This window comes from Hipposideros armiger, unplaced genomic scaffold, assembly GCF_001890085.2.
Source record: "Hipposideros armiger isolate ML-2016 unplaced genomic scaffold, ASM189008v1 scaffold_849, whole genome shotgun sequence".
NCBI classification, from domain to species: domain Eukaryota; kingdom Metazoa; phylum Chordata; class Mammalia; order Chiroptera; family Hipposideridae; genus Hipposideros; species Hipposideros armiger.
In genome coordinates, this window is record NW_017732199.1 from 42,008 (window position 1) to 63,887 (window position 21,880).

General features: G+C 36.0%; 1 protein-coding gene across 1 annotated transcript; it reads right to left on the reverse strand.

Annotated features, from left to right (window-relative positions):
* Positions 1-670: 670 nt before the first annotated feature.
* Positions 671-21,572, reverse strand: LOC109374638 (tigger transposable element-derived protein 1-like). The gene is made up of 4 exons (XM_019629396.1): positions 21,450-21,572; positions 17,390-18,148; positions 16,997-17,260; positions 671-784 (listed from the first exon to the last, which is right to left on the reverse strand). The coding sequence occupies exons 1-4, from the start codon at positions 21,570-21,572 to the stop codon at positions 671-673; spliced, it is 1,260 nt and encodes a 419-aa protein (XP_019484941.1).
* Between the last annotated feature and the right edge of the window lie 308 nt (positions 21,573-21,880).

Sequence of the window (21,880 nt, forward strand, 5' to 3'; positions counted from 1 at the left end):
GCCCACCATAATATGTATTGTATACAAATATAGTGCTGAAAAAAAAAACATTAGAAAATTTGAGAGATTCAAAACTGTCTTAGTCTGGCTTCAAAAATATGCTTGACCACCTGCCTGCATATATTTTAGGGTTTTGTTTTCCTATGGAGAAATTCAATAGGAGTAACTAAAAAGTTTATGTCACTTATAAATGAAAAATAATTTGGAGTAACTTAATGTAAATATTGCAGTTTAATTACAAAGAAGAGGTGTGTAACATTTTGGTAAAGCACTGGCCCTATTGAAGACACTATTATAAAGCAGTGTTTTAAGTCGTATTTTGTCATGGCTGTAATTTAACAGTTTAGAAGCAAAATTAATGTGTTGGTGTTTCCCTTTGATTAATACAACACATTTTATTCAAAGTGGCTTGCTATTCCTTTTTTGTTTCTGCCAAAAAGTCCCGATAGACACCGGCAAGGAAATGGGATATTGTGTGGGCCAAATTTCTGACATTCAATTCCCTCAGACATTAATTTAGTACAAAGGAGAATAATCTGCCGTTCACAAAGAAGAAAAAGAAAATCCCAGCACATTTGAAGCCAAATCCTTTCACTTAAAGGTTATAGTGACTGAACATAATTTTCTCAGGAGGGAACTTTTTTGTTTGAAATGTCTAAGACAAGACTCATCAGAAGGGAGAGTGAGCTGCATCTTGTCTAGTGTAGGTCTTCAGGTAGTTAAGGACACTGGATAAAGGAGAAAATTCCATCTGTTTGGAATCAGAATCAATTTTTGACACAAGCTGTCAAACAAAACAAAACAAACAGAAAGAAGCAGAACTTCCCCAGAGGAATGTAACATTGCTCAACCAGTGTGATGGAAATTTAGAAATTATACTTGTATTTAATTAAATCTAAGGAGACTACTGGTTCAGGTCTTTGAAACAAAGTTAGAAATAAATAGACCTACACAGACCTTTACCATCAGAGATTATCAAAGTGGTTTTTGAAGGTGAATTACAAAGACAAAGGGTAAAAGAGGCAATGAATATTTTTATAGAGTAATTTTAAAATGAAGCCCATTAAAACTCCTTTAACTAAAAAGTAGAGGTCAAACATGACTAGAGGCATTTTTAATTCATAACAGATGTGGTAGCATAAAACTGGTATAAATTAGTGAGGAAAACTGAATGAAAGACACTGTGCGTCTTTTAATAAAGAGAAAATTCTTATATTATCAAAACAAGCAAAGGGAATGTGAGTTTATAAACACCTTTTTAATTGAATATACACAAATATATATAAAATATTTTTTAATTAAATTAAACTGGTATTTATTTTTTCTGATCCCAGAACAAATCTAATATATATTTTATCAAGATATTTTCTACAGAACTGGGACTTTGGAAGAGTCCAAAACGTTTTAATTTTAGGGGTAAATAAAGTTGTATTTGTTACAACTATTCTTTTACATTCATCAAACTATGTAAGGGAGAACAACTTAAACGGGTAGTCTGGGGTAAGACTGCCTGGAATCAAACCTCCACTTTGCTAATTTAGCCACGCTTTTAAGCCTTCTAAACTTCAACTGAGTTCAATGACCCACTTACCTCATAGATTAGTTCAAGAATTAAATGTGACATTATGTGTAAGATGTATAGCATAGTGCCTGTTTAAAGAATTTAAAAACCAATAATATAGGGTGATAAAGATCATTTGTTATTTATTTTAATGTAAACAGTGCAAGATCCAAAATATCTAACAAAGGAAGAGACTATGTTAGGATTGATTCAGGTATTTTAGAATAGTAGGAACATACTTTTGTACAGTTCATTTAACTTTTCAAATTCTCAATAGTATTGCCTTTTAAAATATAGATGATCTGAAAATGATATATTTATTGTCTCAATTATCAAATATTTATTAAGTAACTAATGCGTGCCAGGAACTCCCTAAATACTAGTTATATACCACAGTGAACCAAGCATGCAAAAACTCTTATTCTCATAGAGTATACATGTTAGTGGAAGAGGATACATAAACAATTAAGTATATAATTATGTATATATCAGATACTGATAATACTGCAAAGATAAATAAATCAGCAATGGAAAATAAAGGTGGCTGGGGGAGTGTTTGCAGTTTAAAATAATTAGGGTAAGCTAAAAAAAAGAAAAACAGACATTTGAGCAAAAATCTGAAAAAGGTTAGGCAGTAAGCTGTGAGATGGAAGAAGTATTATTGTACTTTCCAAGTGGAAGAAATAGCAAGTAGATTGAATATGGATATAAAAGAAAAAGAAAATCTAAATTATTACAAAGTTTTTGGCCTAAGCAACTAGAAGAATAGTATAAGGAAGACATAGAACACCTACAAACCATTGGTTTTAGAAATTAATACTAAATATTAGACATTAAGGTGAATATTAGATGGATATTGGATGTGGCGCTATTGAGAATGTATCTAAAACAAAGCCATAGCTCAGGGAAAGCTTTGATCTGGAGGTGAAAGTTTGAGAGCAATATATATAGCTTGCTAGGTAGTTAGAAAACACCTGAAACAAACAAACAAAAAAATGACCCCTGTCTTTAAATATCCCATCTTTACCTTGTTTTTCACCTAAATCTTTTAAATTCTTTAAGACTCAAAGATATGTATTTTTGCTTCTTTGGGAGTTTTCCATAGCCCAGAGCAGTCTGAATTAAGTTTTCCTCTTAAATATAATATTTTCACATCTCCCTATCATTATAACATCACTCTTTTCTTGCAATTATCTTTTTTATTTAGCATCTTCACGCGACTAGATTGAGAGCTCCCAAAAGGAAGAGCTTTCCTCTTTATAAACTCTAGAGAAGGTGCTTAGCAAACAGTTGGTGATCAATTAAGACTGAATATAGTACTGTTACATAATCAGGGAAAACTTTCATGTGATTTAATTAAACAGTTTATCATCAAGAAAAGTATGCAGAACCAGTGAAAAGGGTATGGAATTTGTAATGTGAAAAGGTAAGGAATTTCAAATCTTTCCTTAAAACTATGGAATTCTAAAGAATTTTTTGCAAGTAATCTGGATTTTTACAAAATAATTATTACAGCTTGATGGAGGATGGCCTGGAGTAAGCAAAATGCTGGTAATTTACTTTGGAAAATGTCTGAAATTAGCTAAAGAATTGATAATAACGCATTGGGTGTAAATTTCTACATCTCAGCAGAGAAGAGGATGTGGGGTCAGTATGGATGGCAGTTGAGGCATTGACTTTGGGAGATAGTAGAATGAGAACAACTGGCCAAGAAATGTTTTTTTTTAAATTATGTAAATGTTGTGCAAAAAAAATTTAAAATAGAGTCTAAGAAATATAATTAAAAATAGAAGCTAAACATAGAAGAGAATGACCAGGAGAAACTTGTATCACAAAGAAAGAGAGTTTTAAGGAGAAAGAAGTAAATTGAAATTGTTAGATCAATAATTTAAAATCAAATTATCTATGGAATTTGGCAATACGTTGGTCACTGGATTCTTAGAAAGATTTCAGTAGTAATGCTTTGATGGGTGAATTGGAAGACTGAGAGAAAAATAAAAACAGAATTTGAGTATGGCACACCATTGTAAAGCTTGGAGGTGAAGGAAAAGAAATGTTAGCTACGGACTTACTAAAGCTTTCTGGGGTTTGTTTTGTTTTTTAATGATGGGAGCAATATGAGCATGCTTATTTTCCAAAAGAAAGATCTCTGAATCATTTACCACTGTTTTCGATTCTCTTTGTATTACAGTTCATAATAAAAATAAAAATGTTCATGATTATACTCTACCTGAGCTCTGGGCTTCCTCTGGGAAATGAGTATCTTATCGCTGTCATTACGGTAGATTGAGGAAATTTCAAAATTTGATGTTTCTAAAGTAATTGTCTGTGTCTCTGGGTATCTGCAGTGATAGTTCTTTGGATTAATGGGGCATCTGCTTTATAGTTAATTCTATGTAGTATTTCTTTCCATGACTCCCTAGATAAACTCTGGGCTTTTTAAATTCTAAGATTTTCATTGCTGCAATGAAACACTACTTGGAACTTAAGGAAAACAAGTTTGATCTGAAATATTTTAACAAGAATCTGTTATCCATATGATAGGTCCAAAATAAACTATTTAGAAGAATGTAATCAGTCAGGCTATAATTACTCCATCGTAACCATGGGCTATTCCAAAATAGTATATGTGTAGCAGTCTGTGTTCAATCCTTGCATGTACTTTTGGGCACTTCTGATATAGTACCTTAAACAAACCCCATCTCACAAGTATTTGTGTATGTTGTTCTAAGAATGTACAAAAGAAAAAAAATCCACTTTGACTATATTCAAACTAAAATATGAAGCTAATGTAAATGTAATACCCAAATAATTAGTATGACAAAATGAGGCCATTCTAATTATGAGACAATAGATAATCTTTTATTTTATAATGCTATACAACACAGCCATTAGGGCTGAATAAACAAAATGATCTGTGTTGTGTGTGAGTCTGTGTGTGTGAATGTGTGTATGTATCATAAATTGTCATTTATAAGTTTCACTAGTTTCTAAGAAGTCAGTATTAGGAATGAGAGGGCTCTCTCTTTGCCAAGTGCATGATGACTATAACATGCAATTTTTTAAGATTTCTGGAGCAGACCCAAATTGTTCTGTGTAATAAATCCTGGAAATAACCAAGTTTGCAGTGAGAAGAATTCAAGAGGAAAATACAGCCACCAACACACTGGGCACTAAATTGAGAAGTGGTCAAAAAACAAGAAAACTGGGCCGGCCGAGTGGTGCATTGGTTAAGAGTTGGCTTGGGATGCCAGCTCTGAGCAGCAGGACCCCGGTTCAGATCCCACATGAGGGCCAGTGATGATGCACCCTCTACAGCTAAGATGGTGAACAACAGCTCGACCTGGAGCTGAGCTGCGGGGTGTCACCAGCAATAGGGTAGGCTGCAGTAGGGCTGGCTGGCAGCTGGCATACACTTTCGTGAGCTGCCATTAGCCACCGTGAGCAGCCATCCAATGGCTGGCAAGCGACTGCCTCACCCGGGAAGAGCACAATGATAATACCAACATGGGTCAGTGAAGTGACGTCCTCCACAACTAGACTGAAGAAGAAAAAGGACAGCAACTTGTCTGTTCCTCTTCCCCATTCCCCATCGTTGTTCCCCTCCCCCAATTCCCCAATAAAATCTTAAAAAAAAAAAGAAAGAAAACTTGCCATAAAGCAGCCAAGAAAATTTGGATTGACAATGTCACCTGTAGAATTGAAATGCTGAGTGCTTGGGAAATATTTGGCTGAGATCCATTTGTTCAGACATGTTAACATCATGACAGATTTGGGATGTGTCAAAAATAGAACAGATATGCACACATATTCATATAATTGTTTGAAAGTATATATTATATTCAAATTATACCTTTCAAGAAAATGCAAATTGACAAATAAATCAGAAACATGACTGTATTCTATTTTAAATTTATAAAAATGTGGCTTATTTGTTTCTTGCTCTGCTAATGGACCTAACATAACATTATGATGGAATCCAAGGCAAGTATGAATTTGCAAGCGTGTTACAGCTTCCTCTGACTTAGCATTAGTGTTATCCCAGAGCATTTGAAACAAATGTCAAGAATGCTTACATGAGTTACAAAAGCCTGATGATCAAGCCCTGGCTTCTTCTACGGTTTTGAATTGTTATTCCTCTTTTTTCTACATTAGATTCTGGAAATGACTATTTGTACTCTTATTTCAGTAACTTTTATATATGTTTTTATTCAACTAAAATTATTGACTACAATGCCTTATGTATCTGATAATGAATACTCACATTTCTTCTCATCAGATTATGATTCATGAGGGATATTTTGATCTTTCTCATATCTCTATTACAATTGAAATGCCTATAGTTATAACTAGTGCTTAATAAATATTTGTAGATTAAATGGATAAAAGATTATATTAAATACCTCAAAATAAAAATTTTTTAGGGAGTTCTACTTTGCTATGGTTCCAAAAGACAGTTATGGCTTTCTCTAAATCTTAAGACAGTTCTAAGACTTATCGAAGTAAATATGTTATTGAAGTATTTTATTATGACAAATCATAAACAACTTTATAAAAATAAACAATATTTGACCTCAACTGGGAATGAACTCTGCATCAGATACTATACATTCTTATTCCCTCTACGATACTGTGATGTAAGTTCTACTTCTGTCTTTATATTCATATAATGTCTTTATATTCATATTACATATGAGACATTTAAACAGACAGGTAAACTACATAAGATCACATGACTAGTGACTAATAGAAAGAGATGCAATCCCTAACAGTCTGCCTCTGAATCTTTCACTCTTAACTGCTTTTCTATGCTGCCCCACATGATTTTCCCAAGGAACTCAAAATTTTTAATAAATAATAGCTGTATTTATCCTAGAAAAATGTGAAAATAGCATTCATTAATTCATTCAAATGTTTACTGACTGTGTGTTAAATATACATGCTGTGCTATACACTGGGATATAGTACAATTAAGAATAGATGGGCGCTGCCCCTTGAAGCCGACTATTCAGAACCAAAGCCAGTGCAGCATGGAGACTAACATTGTTGTCTCAGGGAAAGCCAACCCAAGTCTACCTTTCTGTTTCATGACCTTGGGCTAGTGACTTCACTTCTTCTTTCCTCAGTTTTCTCATCTGTTAAAATCACCACTTTATAAAATTAAATGAGTTAAATATATATATATAAAATGCTTAATACAGAGAATTTCACATAGCAAACATTGACTCCACTATGGTGGAAAGGTCAGACACTACACAATCATGCCAATCAAGTTAAGTGCTCTAGAAAAAAGGGAGCAAAGTTTTTTGTGAATATTGATCAAATACCCTAACATGGTCTTAGGATAAAGATGGCTAAAAACAACATCTATGGGGTGGGGAATTAGTCCAGGAAAGCCAACCTATGTCTGATATGAGATCAAATGTGGCACTTTGACTATGACCATAAAAAGAGAGCAAGACTTTGTACCAGGCAAGCATAAATTTTCTATGAAATTTTCTATAAATCCTTGAAAAATGGATGACCTTAAACCAACCCATTTTAGAAAGGTATTCAATCAAAACTTGACCTCTCCCTTGAGCCCATACCAACATAAAACTCTGAAGTTAAAACAAAAATGGAGATAGATAAATGCAAGTAACATTCCATTCTAAAACTCTCTAGATAATAGACCTTCCATACCTGGTTGTAGCTATTTATTTTCCTGTATCTTTTAGTTTCGAAGTCTGTTATATAAACCATAAATAAGATAACAAGAAGATACAATATAAAAACAAAAGACTAAACAAAGTGAAAGCTTGTGACAAATCACTTTCATTCTCTTTGTATATCCTTCCCATCACCCAAAGATATAAAATGTCTTGATTATGTGCTCTGTCCTGAGAAAAGTATTTTTGAGTTCAATTGACATCAAACATACTAATGCCCAAACTTATCATTTCATAAAGATAAAGAAAAATGACATCAAAAAGTTACTAAACACTGTTATAGAGTAAACTAGAAACTAATTATATAAAAACTTATTACAGTCCAAGAATACCAATTCACTCAGAATGTGACTATTCCAAGATTATTGGAATTGTCAAATTTGCACCCAATAATTGTGACATATTTCCAGCCATTTTATTTTTCTCTACACCATTTGAAACTGTTAATAGACCAAGCATAGTCCAAGATAGAAACTGCTTTTTTAAGCAGTCAAATTTAGGTACATGGATAATATTTGGAAAACTTAATGATCAGCACTGTATAATTATGTGAATCAACAGATAAACAATGATATCCTCTTTTATTATTTAAATATTTTAAATTATATATTTAAAAAGTAACATGACAAGTTATAACACAAATTAATCAATTTATTATAATAATTTTCCATCATCTCTTGACTTACAGAAGTTGCGGTGTGGCCCTTTGGTGTGATACAGCTATCATCAACCAGAATATAAGGAACTGTATTATCCCTTCAAGGATTTCACCGTTAAATGACACCATTAGTGACTGAGAATTTGGTAAATGCCAAAGGATATTGAAGTCACTGCCTCCCATTTAGTCTTCCCACCATTCTCCATGCTTTCACTCCTCTCTCAGTATCCTTTTTCTTCCACCATCAGTCGGGATCTTAAAATCTGGACACTGGTCATATGTCTATAGTGAGTGTGAAGGCCACTCAGATCAGATGGGGAGGAATTCAGGAAAGAATTAAAGTGAGGTTTGTGGGAATATACTGAGCTAGTCGCTAGTCCCAGGAATTTGACTTTTTTTAGCCTGAATCCATCAGGGGAGTGTGAAATGGCTGTGTGACTTGCACAGACCAATGAGTAACAGTTGATTATACACATGTAGGCAGTTGGCTGAGGGCCTCTTAGTAAACCAGAGTAAAACAACGGGGACAAAAAATGAGGGGAGATATAAAAAAAGTTTAAGTAGTGATTACTGACAGACTGAGTCAAGACTCAAGGGCCCTCATTGAAGCAAGCTGTTCCGGGGCACGTGAAGGGAAGATGGGGAGCTGGTGGGAGGCTTCCTGGTCTTGCAGGGAGAGGAGGAAAAGTGAGGAGAGTCACAATATCATACCATCAAGATATGCTGAGGTATGTGCCTTAAGATCAAATTAAATGGACACTTTCCTCCCCTACAGACCTTATCACAAGGAGCTAAAATGGCACTCATTTGCCCATGGCAACCACTATGAAGGGATAGTTTTCAAAAAAGCAAAGATCTGCAAACTTATCCAAGGAATGAATAGTATGCACACAGCAAATTTTCAATATCCATGGATCCTCTGGATTCAGGGCCTGAGACCAGACAAGGCTAGGCATTACTTTGTGTGTGTTTGGGGGCCGTGGGGGCGGGGGGGGGAGAATACAGTAAGCCTCCCTCAGCTTTGTGGAATAGCCTCCCCCAACCCAGACCTTTTCAACCTAGAGGCAACTCTTCACATTTCACATAGTTAACATAAACACCAAAAGCTGTGCTCCAATTTCCAAACTAGAATTGTACAGCAGGTTCTGTGTGCTAGATAAATCACATACTGTATACTAGAATGTGTATTATAAAAAAAAAATTACCATTTATTGAAATTACTAACCATGACACACTTTGTGTATCAATCTTTCTAATACTCACTGCAATTGTGACTATGCAAATTTACTCCCCTCTAGGCGTCAGATTAACTACATTTTGTTTGGCCCAGGTTCAGGGTTCCCTGCTGTTTCAAAAATCTTGGATTACTACTAAAGTGGTTTTTAACAGTTATCCCTCTACTGGTAGTTTGCCCCATTACAGTCATGTACTTTTGTAATTTAAGAAGGTATTATTGAAGCTGTTTGATATTTCCTGCCTTTGTGCTTGCTTTGTCAGCAGAGTACATGTTTGAACTAAGTAGAATAATTCTATCTTTGATAAATATGATCTCAATAATTGACAACATGTGTGTCTAAAAGGTGAATATAATTCACTTTATTCTTCAGAAACGTTTCAATTTAACTGATTTCAAGATCCTTGCCTAGGAGGACATATTATTTCAACCTAATTGTTATCATAGAGATTCAGTTTCCTCTTGGAATATATTGATCGATTTTCATAGTTCCTCTATATTTTAATCATCATTATCTGTATCATTTAACATTGAATGTTGAAAGTTTAGAATTCCAGGATTTGTAAACATTAAAATGCTAGTTATGGTTTATAATTGTGTTATGAAATAAAAAAGATAAAAAAGTATAAATTTCAAAATAACAATTCTAATTCAATAGCTTAAAAGAAAGTATTGAGAATAACTATCACATAAGTTTATAAATTACACACATAAAGAGAACAAACAGAATTATTGTAAAATGACCAAACAGAATTATATGTTTGCATGGTAGACAGGTTTTAAATATTAGGCTTAGAAGTTTGAAAATTGTGAGAAGTTTCCCTCTATAAAAACATTTAATTGAATATTATGTGTACATGTTTCTGTTTTAAAGTTAAACCCCTTTAACTCTATATACATAATTCAAATTCTGGGATTTACTGATGGAAAACAGGTTGATCCTAGTAAGAAATGGTTTTAAAAGTCTCTTACCTATATGAAAGGGCCTTCCCTACAAGGTAAAGTTTTTATTTTATCCTGAGGGAAATGTGAGGTCATTATGGTTTTTAACTCCCACATCATTCATGTCTCTAGTGAACATCACTTCCTTGCAGGCATCTTCCCTGATCACCTGTCCTAAAATGAAAGATCCTATAATTCTCTTCCTGCCCTCCTTTATTTTCCTTCATAGCACCGGCACTGCCTACCCTAATTTTATTTATCTATATTTTATATCAAATTGCTTAACGTCTAACTTTCCAACTTGACCACTAGAAGTTAAGCATAATATGAGCCCAAACCTCATTTTCGTACTTATGTTATTGTTATTCACTGTTGTATTCCTAGAGCCTATAGTAGTACATGGTAAATAAGCATTTTGAATGAATGGCTGCTAGTATAATGAACATATTAATTACATATAAGTCTATTCAATAAACACATGAGCAACTTCACCTAACCAGAAAGTAGGTAAAATTTGAACACATGCAATATTCACAAAGTAGCCTAAAACAAAAGGTATAGATTTATTCTGTTGTAAAAGCTTTGATTATTGAGCAAAACCTTTGCCTTTCACACAGAACTTAATCACTACTAATTACATCTTAATTACATGTATCTGGTAATCTGATTTTCCAGGCCTACAGTAGCCAGAGTTAGCTTTTTGAAACTCAAAAATTACCAGGTCACATTACGCCCTGTACTGGGTTGAATGGTGTGCTCCCAAACTTCATGTCCACCCAGAATCTGAGACCGTGACCTTACTCGGAAATAGTGTTTGCAGAAGTAATCAAGTTCAGGTGAAGACACACTGGATTAGGGTGGACCCTGAGTCCAGTGACTGGGGCCCTTGTAAGGAGAGGGAGGTTTCCAGACAGACACACAGAAGACAGACAGTCATGTGACGACAAAAGGAGAAACTGGAGCCATACAGCTACAAGCCAAGGAAAGCCAAGGTTTCCGAGCTGCCGTTAGAACTTAGAAGGATTTATCAATAAGAAAGGTGCCTTCCTAGGGTATTCAGGAGGAGTATGGCTCTGATTTTGTATTTCTGTCAGATTCTAAGCCTTCTAAACATTTTTATTTTCGAAATGAAAATTTTCACTTTCATTTATCATTGTCAGGAAAATTTTTCAAATTTGGAAAGTTAATAGCAATGTAAATACAAATGTGAATGAATTTTTCTTAAGTAGATTTTTGCCCTGTAGAAAAGATAACTCTAATATTACATTCTATTGCCTTATACATATGATATTAACCAGCTTTGCCTGTATTAGCAAATTTATTTTGGCCTTTCTTATATGTGTCTGTGTGAGTACATTCTTCATATTCCCTTTGAATAAGTTTTAACATTTTAATGGCTTCCTCATTAATGAGCTAACTTAAATCATATGTTCATTTTATACTTGTATAAATATCATGTTCTGGTCTTTGTTTTTTCATTTTGAAAATTACAGTTTACCATATCACATGCACTTCAGTTGGAAAATCACTCTTGATGGATTCTTGAGTTAAAATCTCAGTGTTAGGCAAATGTGCTAAACAAATGAATTTTTTTTGTTTTTAAATTCCACATATTTCTTAAATGTATTTTCTTAGGGAACAGCAGTATGTATAAGCCTGCCTGCCTGAGTTCACTAAGCAATTCTTTGACTATCTGCAACACTTGATTTCACAAACAAGCTACATGCATTACAAAATTTCCTTTAATTTTTCCCCTTGGCTCTTACCGCAGTAGAGAATTTGGAACAGCTGATCTAATTGTACCAACATAGGCCTAATACTATCAATTTAAAACTTGAATCACACTAATACAGGGTTGTCAGATGAAATACAGGAGGCCAGTTAAACTTGAAATTCAGATAAATAACACATACCTTTTTTAGTATAATAGGTATGTCCCATGCAATATTTGGGACATACACCTATTTGCCTATACTAAAATAGTATTTAGTTTTACATACAATTTAAACAACACACTATTGATTTATTTGCTGAACCTGGCAATGCTTCACAGGTAGGAAGTAATAGATGCTAAATGGAATGCCTTGTACTTTAAAATCAAGCAGCAAAATCTAGAGAGAGGACCACTTTACTTTATCATTGAGTTACTGCCTAAACCACATCTATTAATTACGAAATACTGTTCCTGAATATTGAGTCATGGTAGCCTGCATTTTGAAGTCTGTGCTAGCTAAACAGCTTCTGGCCATGCTGCCTATAAGGAATATATGGCCCAGCAATGAAACAGTCCCTGTTTACTAAGCCTTAGTCCATTCAGGCTATTACAGCAAAGTACCATAGAGTGGGTGGCTCATAAACAATAGAAATGTATTTCTTACAGTTCTGGAGGCTGGACGTCCGAGATTAGGATGACAGTATGGTCGGGTTCTGGTGAGAGTCCTCTTCCGGGTTACAGACAGCTGACTTCTTGACGTGTCCTTACATGGTGGAAAGAGGGCAGGAGAGCTCACTGGGTCCCTTTTATAACAGCACAAATCCCATTCATGAGGGCTCCACCCCATGACCTCATGACCTCCCAAAGCCCCACCTCCAACATTAAACTGGGGATTAAGATTTCAACATGTGAATATGGAGAGGACACAAACATTCAGTTCATTGCACTCAGACCCCCAAAACTTATAACTGACACTCCTTTCTGGCCTCATTTATGCTTCTTGCCCCTGCTCCCCACACAGAGGCATCTTTTCTTTTGCTGAGGCTGCAAGTTGCCTGAGGTCCACATCTTTGCTTAAAGCCCAACCCATACATACCTCTACAGCGTTGGCTCCCAACCTTGCCTGCACATTGGAATCACCTGGTGAGCTTTAGGCCACCAGATGATTGGTGATAACAATTCAGGTGTAAGTGGTCTGGGACGCTTCCAGGTGACCTAATGTGCAGCCAAAATGGAGAATGGCCAAGTGATATGGATGCTGCTAGTTTAGGGAACCACTGCTCTATAGAAGCAACCGCTTAACTACAAATAAAGCCAATGTCAACATACTAGGTACCCTAATATTTAAGATATTTCCTATGCCTCAATTAAATTGCAAAAAACCAATAGACTTAAAATCTACATAGCACCAAGGTAAAAATGCCCCATTTTTCCACAAAAGTCCAAGTTTTCAGCCCAACTTCACTTAAAGCCTATGCACACATTTCTATTTCTACACAAATTTACCAGCATGACACCCTACCAAAATAATCACCTAATTTTTATTTCTCTTTATTCGGTGCTGGTATCTTTCAGGACCCCTAACAAACATTAACTCTCTTCTCTGTCTAGACTCTGAATAAACTGAAGACTAACACAAAGAAAGGGCATCTCAGGAATAAAACACCATCTTAGTTTTGACACATACTGAGCTAAAGGGCTTGACTTTACCTAGGTACTTGGACCAGTACCAGCCTGCTGGTTAAGTTGGCCTAATTTTGCAGTTAAGTTGGTACATTAGCTTCTTATATTAAAGATAACAAAAAGGCAGTTTTAATTAGGAGATTGATTGATACACATCATTGAAAATGGTATCAGGAAACCAGAGTAGTATCTGAATAAAAGTAATTAATTGTCTGATCTTCCTGCATTACTAATCAATCATCGACAGCTTAATGGATCCATTTCCACATGAATCCTATAAATGTCAAGTTAACAAGAGTATTCATTTAACCTGAAATGGTCTGCTTACTCCTTTATTCACTCTATTAGAGTTTAAGCTCCTTTAAGGAATGGAATTATTTCTTTTATCTTTACTTCCAGTACTTAGGATAGATAAATGATACAGTAAGTATCAATTGAATTACAATGTGACACGATACATACCACCATCAAGATAGAGACAGATGGATACCTCTATGATCTTCTACATTATAGAAAAGCTCTAAGACACAGAAATGAATGAACAGCCTTCCCAAGAACAGGTATTGTCTCACGTAAATGAAGGAAACACTAAGAGTACGTTTTCACATTTGGAAAGTACCAAGTAGCTGTAGATCTGGAGATGGGTGCATATGTCACCTTGCAGCTGCCCACTCAAATGCTCCTGCACACTGATCCTTTGAAGTCATAAGGGAGTGTCTTGGATGCTAAGACCCCAGGGAACGCTCTCGGTAAAACTTCCTTCTCGGTGGTCTCAGAATGTGATGCCATCCCAGGGATCATACGCATGTGTGAAATCACAACTCCTGCTTAATCACAATGAGTTTCGGTGAAGCAGCTGCCAGTCTAACTGAATCAATTAACTGGGTATAGATATTCAAATTAACCTCTTTGTGACCGTTGTAAATTAAAGCTTTATGCCCACCAGTATCAGGGCTCCCTCTCTGGTCTGCAGAGATGAGACCCCTGGCCCACAGAAGCTCTACTTTTGACTCTTGTGATTTCGTAACCCTTCGCCACCCCTCCTTGAGCCCCCCAGCCCTTGTCATGTGGGGCATAATATGCATATATGAGGGTGTGCTGTGAGATATGGCTGAAGCCAGTTGGTGAAGCACCAGGTAACCGTTCTAAGGAATTTGAAGGCCTATGTTTTCCTCAACCAACTATTATACAAACAACTATGCATTCCCACTCCCAAAAATAAAATATTTATTTTTATTGCGCTGGTGGACTTTTTAAAGTACATAACACAATAAATCACACTGCCTAATCTGGATCTTTCTCTGATTGATAGGTTCATATAAAGCCACAGATCTGCAAAGTTTCCCTTTATCTCTGATTGGTTGCCCTAGAAACATGTATTTAAAAAAAATTCCTTCTGGGCCAGCCGAGTGGCATGGTGGTCAAGAGCTGGCTGGGGACGCCAGAGGGCCCCGGTTTGGATCCCACATATGAGGGCCAGTGACACTGCGCTCTACAGCTAAGATGCTGAACAACAGCTCAATCTGGAACTGGGCTGCCGTGAGTCACCGGCGATAGCACAGGCTGCAGCCCCTGCTGCAGTGGGTTGCCATGGGCTACCGTGTGTAGCCAGCAGCCAGCGTGAGTGGCCAGCAGCCACTGTGAGCGGCCAGAAGCCGGAAACTGATCTGCCTCGCCCAGGAAGAGAGCAATGATGGTGCCAACTTGGGCCAGTGAAGCAACGTCCTCCACAACTAGACTGAAGAACAAAAGGACAGCAACTTGTCTGTTCCCCTTCCCCCAATTCCCCAGCACTGTTCCCATCCCCTAAGTCCCCAATAAAAATCTTTAAAAAAACAAACAAACAAAAAACCAATTCCTTCCTCTTTTCCTCTTTAAGACTCTAGATCCATCTAAGGGGCAGAGGTGGGGGGGAGGATGATAATAATAATGACAACAACAATAACAATTCTTATAATATCGGAGAACTGGCGAGACAAACTGATGTAAACAGAGAGCCTGTGGAGTTTGAGTGCAAACTTTGCCCTGCTTTTCACTGTCTGAATTGTGTCTGTGTATCAACCCCTTCATTTGCAAAATGGGCTTATTATAGTATTTATCTCATTGATTTGTTGTGAAGGGTACATGAATTAATCTGTGTTAACTACTTAGATTAGAGACTGGCAAAGAATGAACACTCCATAAATGATATCTGTTTTTAATGACAGCATTAATGGCAGAAAATGGCATTTTCTAAGAACTTTCTACTTACAATAAACATTTTTCTAATATTAACTTACAATGCCAATAAAGTGGATTTTGTATAAGTCAATATTTGTGTCCTTAAGTTTGGATTTAACAATCTCCAAAAATTGGTAGAAATTTAAAATATGATTTTATACTCTACCTGCAAAAGTATTTGATAACAGAAGTCCAGTTAGCCAAAGCCTGAAAAGAGCAAGTTGTTCACCTAGGAAACATAGTACTTTCCTACATCTCAAAGCAATTTACATTCAGCAAATATTCAATCCATAGCAGTCTAAGTCGATGCTATGTGTTCAGAGGGTGATAAAGACTAGATTTGTTTAGTAATCACTCATGGCTTACCATGTAGAAACCTCATGATATCAAATGCATATGATTAGTTGAGAATTGGAACAAAAACATTCTCTCAGAAAGTAGTGGTAAATTCTATGAGTTTTACTAATAGTTGTAGTCTGCCTGGTGCTAGAAAACACTTTTAAAAGAATATTTATGTCACATGACATTATGGATAATTTTTGTAAAAGAGGGATATGATTTTTAAATGTTTTTTTCCTTTGAATTTTTCTTCTAACTCAGTATAAAAATCATCTTACATATACTGTACAAAACTGACATATAATTACATAATGTAAATATAGACACAAAGTTATATAGATTTACAGTAAAACGTTAGTTTGTGAGTATAATTCGTTCAGGAAATATGCTTGTAATCCAAAGCACTTGTATATCAAAGCAAATTTCCATAAGAAATAATGGAAACTCAGATGACTCATTCCACAGCCCAAAAATATTAATATAAAAATGACTACAATACTGTAATATAATACAAAATAATAAAGAAAATACAAAATATAAAGAAAAATAAACAACCTGCACTTACTTTGAAAACCTTCGTGGCTGGTGTGAGGGAGACGAGAAAGAGGAGGGTTATTGTGTAGGACGACACTCACTGTCACTAACAGAATCACCGCTATCTATTGGCTCAATGGAATCTTTTTCTTTCATGCAACTTTAACAAGGAATCTATCCAATGACACTTGCTTTGGCCTCCTTTTGGGAATTTCGCAGAAATGTGACATTGCATTGTCGTTCAACAGACTCATCGCTCGCACTGCTACAGCCTTATTCGGGTGGTGTTTTCCACAAAATGTTGCACTGTTTCCCACATTTTACACATCTCCCTAATCTCATTTGAAGTGAGGGATTCCTCTGCCTTTTCCTCTTCCTCCTCTGCAGAGATCTCCTCCATAACCTCTTGCTGTTGCTCATGATGCAAATCCATCAGTCCGTCAGTGGTCAGCTCCTGGTCATGTTTCTCCACCAGCTCTTGAATGTCTTCCTCATTCACCTGCAGTCCCATGGTCTTCCCCAAGGACTCAATTTCATCGACAACTGGCGTCTCCTGTTCCTGAGCAAGCCCCTCTAAGTCAAGTCCAAGAATGCAATCAGGCCACAGTTTTCTCCAAGCAGAATTGAGGGTTCTCTTAGTGACCCTATCCCAGGCTTTATCAATGATCTTGAGGCAATTCACAATGTGGAAATGATTTTTCCAAAACTCTCAAAGGGTACGGTTTCTTCCTTCTGTCACCTCGAATCATTGCTGAAATATTGCTTTGGTGTAAAACTTTTTAAAGTTCAAAATGACCTGCTGGTCCATGGGCTGGAGGATTGGAGTGGTGTTGGGAGGAAGGAACTTGACCTTAATGAGCACAAATGCCTCCAGTATGTCGTCCTCAAAGCCTAGAGGATGAGCAGGAGCATTATCCATAACCAGCAAGTCTCTGAGTGGCAGATTCTTTTCTAAAAGGTGTTTCTTCACTGCAGGACCGAAGACCTCATTGATCCACTCAACAAACAAAATACGAGTGACCCAAGCCTTGCTGTTGAACCTCCACATAACGTTCAACTGGCTCTTCTGCACCTTGCATTTCTTGAAGGCTCGTGGTTTCTCGGAATGATACACAAGCAGGAGCTTGACTTTGAAATCCCCGCTTGCATTAGCACAAAACAAGAGGGTGAGATAATCTTTCATGGGCTTGTGACCAGGCATTGCATCCTCTTCATCTGTAATGTAGATGCTTTTTGTCATCTTTACCCAAAAAAGCCCTGTCTCATCACAGTTAAAAGCTTGCTCTGGCAGGTAACACTCAGAAACTATGAGCTTCTGGAACTCGGTAGTGAACGCCTCAGCTGCTTTAGCATCCGAACTCGCAGCCTCTCCATGCCTCACAACACTATGGATGCCACTTCTCCTCTTAAAGTTATCAAACCATCCCCTACTTGCCTTGAAGACTTCTTTGTTTTCTGTTGATGTCCCTGGCAGTTTACTTACGAGGTCGGTGTACAAGGCCTTCCTTGCCTTCTCGCAGATAAAGTTCTCGGTCACAGTATCACCTGCTAGTTGCTTCTCGTTTATCCAAAACAGAAGCAACTTTTCTACATGTTCCAGAAGACGTGGCCATTGCTTTGATATTCTTGTGACTCCTTTTGCTGCATCTAACCCCCTTATTTCTTCTTTCTTCTTTAATAGTGTGCAAATGGTCATCATAGACTTATAAAATCTTGCAATTTCGGCCATTCACATACCTTGTTCGTACTTCTCAATAATGTCCTTCTTCTTACTGCCTTTCTTTTCAACCCTTTACTGCATGGGGGCCATTGTATATACTCGCATGGATGTTGACTATAGGGCAGTATTAAGAAACCCTTGTCATATACTATATTTAATGTAATTTGCAATAAGGCACCAGAGGAAAGAGTTTATATCTGCAGGCAGCCTGACCTAGAATGAAGCAAAGCATTCCTAAGCTTACTCTTCTATGGAAAAGCAAAGGACTGTCTATAGGTGCTTTGAAGTAACAAAAAATACACTAGCGTCAGTTGTGAGTACCTTCCAATGTTCTGAAAAATCACTGATTTCTGCCAAACGCTGCCATTTGAGACCGAGCATCCAAGCATGGGAGACGATCACCCAGAATCCCGCGGTGAGAGAGAGGAACCATTGGCTCAGCTGTGATCATGTGATGTTTGGCGACACGTACTACTCATATTGCAAGACATCATTCATTTATCAAGTTAAAATTTATTAGAAATATTTGCTCGTCTTGCAGAATACTCACAGATCAAGTTACTCGTAATCCAAGGTTTTACTGTATATACAATTATTGAAACATCAGCCTTTTGCCTTTCTTATGCTCCTTCAAGACTCCTTTTATAAAGCAAAGGAAAATTCATCCTGTGGCTAAAAAAATTATTGATTTATATTAGCTTAATTGATTAAAGTATTAAGATTAACTATTTTCTATTTTGTATTTTTCAACATCACTCATTAATGAATATCATTTTTGTCTAAGAAATGCTGTTTGGTTTTTTTTGTTTTGTTTTGTTTTTTTAATTAAATGCACTTTTGTTTGGAGATCAAAAACCATATCATGGATTATTCAAACTATAAGTTATACTTCAATATCCTTTTTTTTTTTGTATCTTTGAATTTGGAAGGACCTAGAGCAGCGGTTCCTCATGTTGTGGTGATCCCCAACCATAAAATTATTTTCGATGCTACTCTATAACTGTAATTTTGCTACTGTTATGAATTGTAATGTAAATATCTTTTTGTTTTCCGATGGTCTTAGGCGACCCCTGTGAAAGGATCATTCGACCCCCAAACGGGTCACAACCCATAGGTTGAGAACCACTGACCTAAAGGATAAGATGACATAATTTAAATCATGCTTGGGAATATTCCATGTAAATTAAGTACTATAAACATTTTAAATTTATCATAACTATCTAGTTCATCTTATAAATACCATACTAATTTTTGTACTAATACCATATGTCAAAATTAATATTATTCTTCAAAAAAGGATAACTCTTTAATCTGTTTTTTTTTCATAAACATGTTTTGCATTTTGAGAATACACTTGTATTGACTGAACCCTGATATAGGCAACAGAAAATTTTTATTTGTACTTTCATTTTCATTAAAGGTCACCGTCAGCCAATGCAGATTTTGCAAAACTATAGAGGGTAAATAATTCTACAGGCAAAGGCAAGAGGTATATGGTTTTAGAGGAAAAGCAGAAGTAGAAACAAATGGGATTGCTTTAAAATAATTCCTTAGAATCCAAAACAAAGTAACAAACTCTCCTTTCCGCCTTTTTGAAATGTCCAGGTACACTGTGCTTTTCTTATTCTTATTCTCCTAGACATATTCCTCACTGGGGAGCTTGCAGACATTCTTACTAACCTCATTAGTAGCCTTTCATGTACAATTTGCTGACTAACATGATCTTATAGTGGAAAAGCTGTCGCAAACAAGTGACTTTCCCTCTGCACTCACAGAAACATTGCTAAGTGAACCTCTGGTGAACACATCTAAGTTTCAGGCATTTGCTCACCAAATGCCATCTGCTTTGACATAAAAAATTCTCTAGGAACCCAGAAAAGGATGTAATGAGATAAACCAACTCTTATGTGTCTTAACCTTTGAAGATACAAGGTAGGATAAAAAACTACAGTGAATGCTGCTGCTGAGTGTCATCCAAGGGAAAGGCAGGGATCTTCAACATGGGAAGCAACATGTGGGACCTTAGCAACAGTGTGTGACAAGTTTCAACTTCTTCTGTGCAGTCAGTCGGGTGTGAGCTATGGTTGAAAGAAGGTGTGTTTTAAAGTGTGCCATAAATCTTGGATCATGAACAACACATGAAAATTTGTTTCAAACTGCAAAAAAGTGCTAAAGAAACACACAAAATATTAAAATTAGTTTATGGTGATTCTGCAGTGGCCATGATCTGGTACTGTGCAACTTCTGGACCTTCCCCAAAGTTAAAATGACCATGAAAGGTAAACATTTTGAATTGATTCAGGACATTGAGGCAGCCATGACAGCACTACTAAAGACACGCATGAAAGAGGACTTCCCGAACTGCTTCAGAAAGTGACAAGAATGAGGGGATAAATGTGTTCAAAGTGAGGAGTAAGTATTTTGAGGGGGATTAATGGCAATGTGTCTTTTAATGTAATATTTTTTTTTACTTAAAATTCACCATTTTTTATCACACATTGTATTATTGTTCATCTGACTTTAAAATCAAAATGAAGATCCTTAAAAAGATATTTACTGGGTTTTACCATATTATGAGTTTATAAAAGAATATCAGCTTAATTTGTCTTTAATGTACTTAAGAAAGGAATACAAATATATTATAAACACCAACATCTAGTGTTTCAGAGGTTAAGAATATTCTTTGTTATTAACTTGATTCTTATTAATCATATATGACTCAGAATGATTTTTAAATTAGGACCAGATACTTCAAGGAAATAGAGGTAATGGTTCCGCTTTAAACATGTTCATCTTTTTTTGTGATTTTATACAAACCAACACTTCAAAAGAAATTAATGATGTAATGTGATCAAAACGTAATTATTTCAATGTGATAATATTACTTCTTTACACCATCCCGAGTTGTTGTTGAAGTTAATATTATCTCAAACGTGTGGTATGTAAAGGCAAAAATGTAGCAGTGATGGAGGTAAAATAAAAATAGCAAAGATGTTTCCACTGCAGTAAGAAATGTGTAAGATGGAGTCCAAGATTTCAAACCCCTGTGTAATAAATATGATGGACTATCAGTCATGTGATCCGATTCTAATCAATTGACTTTGAATTAATCAAAAGGAAGATTATCTGAGTATACCTGACTTTTGAAAAGAAGTTGTGCTTTTGAAAAGAAGGTTGGAGAAGTCAGAGATTGGAAGTGCGAGGGGCCAATGGTGGGGGAGGGGGCGAGGGGCACCCGGTAAGGAGCCACGGGGAGCATCTTAAGAGTTTTAAGAGAAGTTTCTGGATGACAGCAAAAGAGAACAGGGCTTCAGTCCTGTGGCAGCAAGGAGCTTAGTTCTGCCAACAACCACGTGAGCTTGAAAGAGCACCCCGGTCTCCAGAAAGTACAGCCTACCTCTGTCTTTTACTCTTTGTTAGATTTAAAAATTTATGTAATGATGCTCATGTATACTTAATAGTTTTAATTGAAATTTTCATAACAATTTTTCGCACTTTAACCATTTCTGAAAACTGCTTTGTATCTGTGTTGTTGTTTTTTTCTTTGTGTTGTTGTTTTATTTTTTT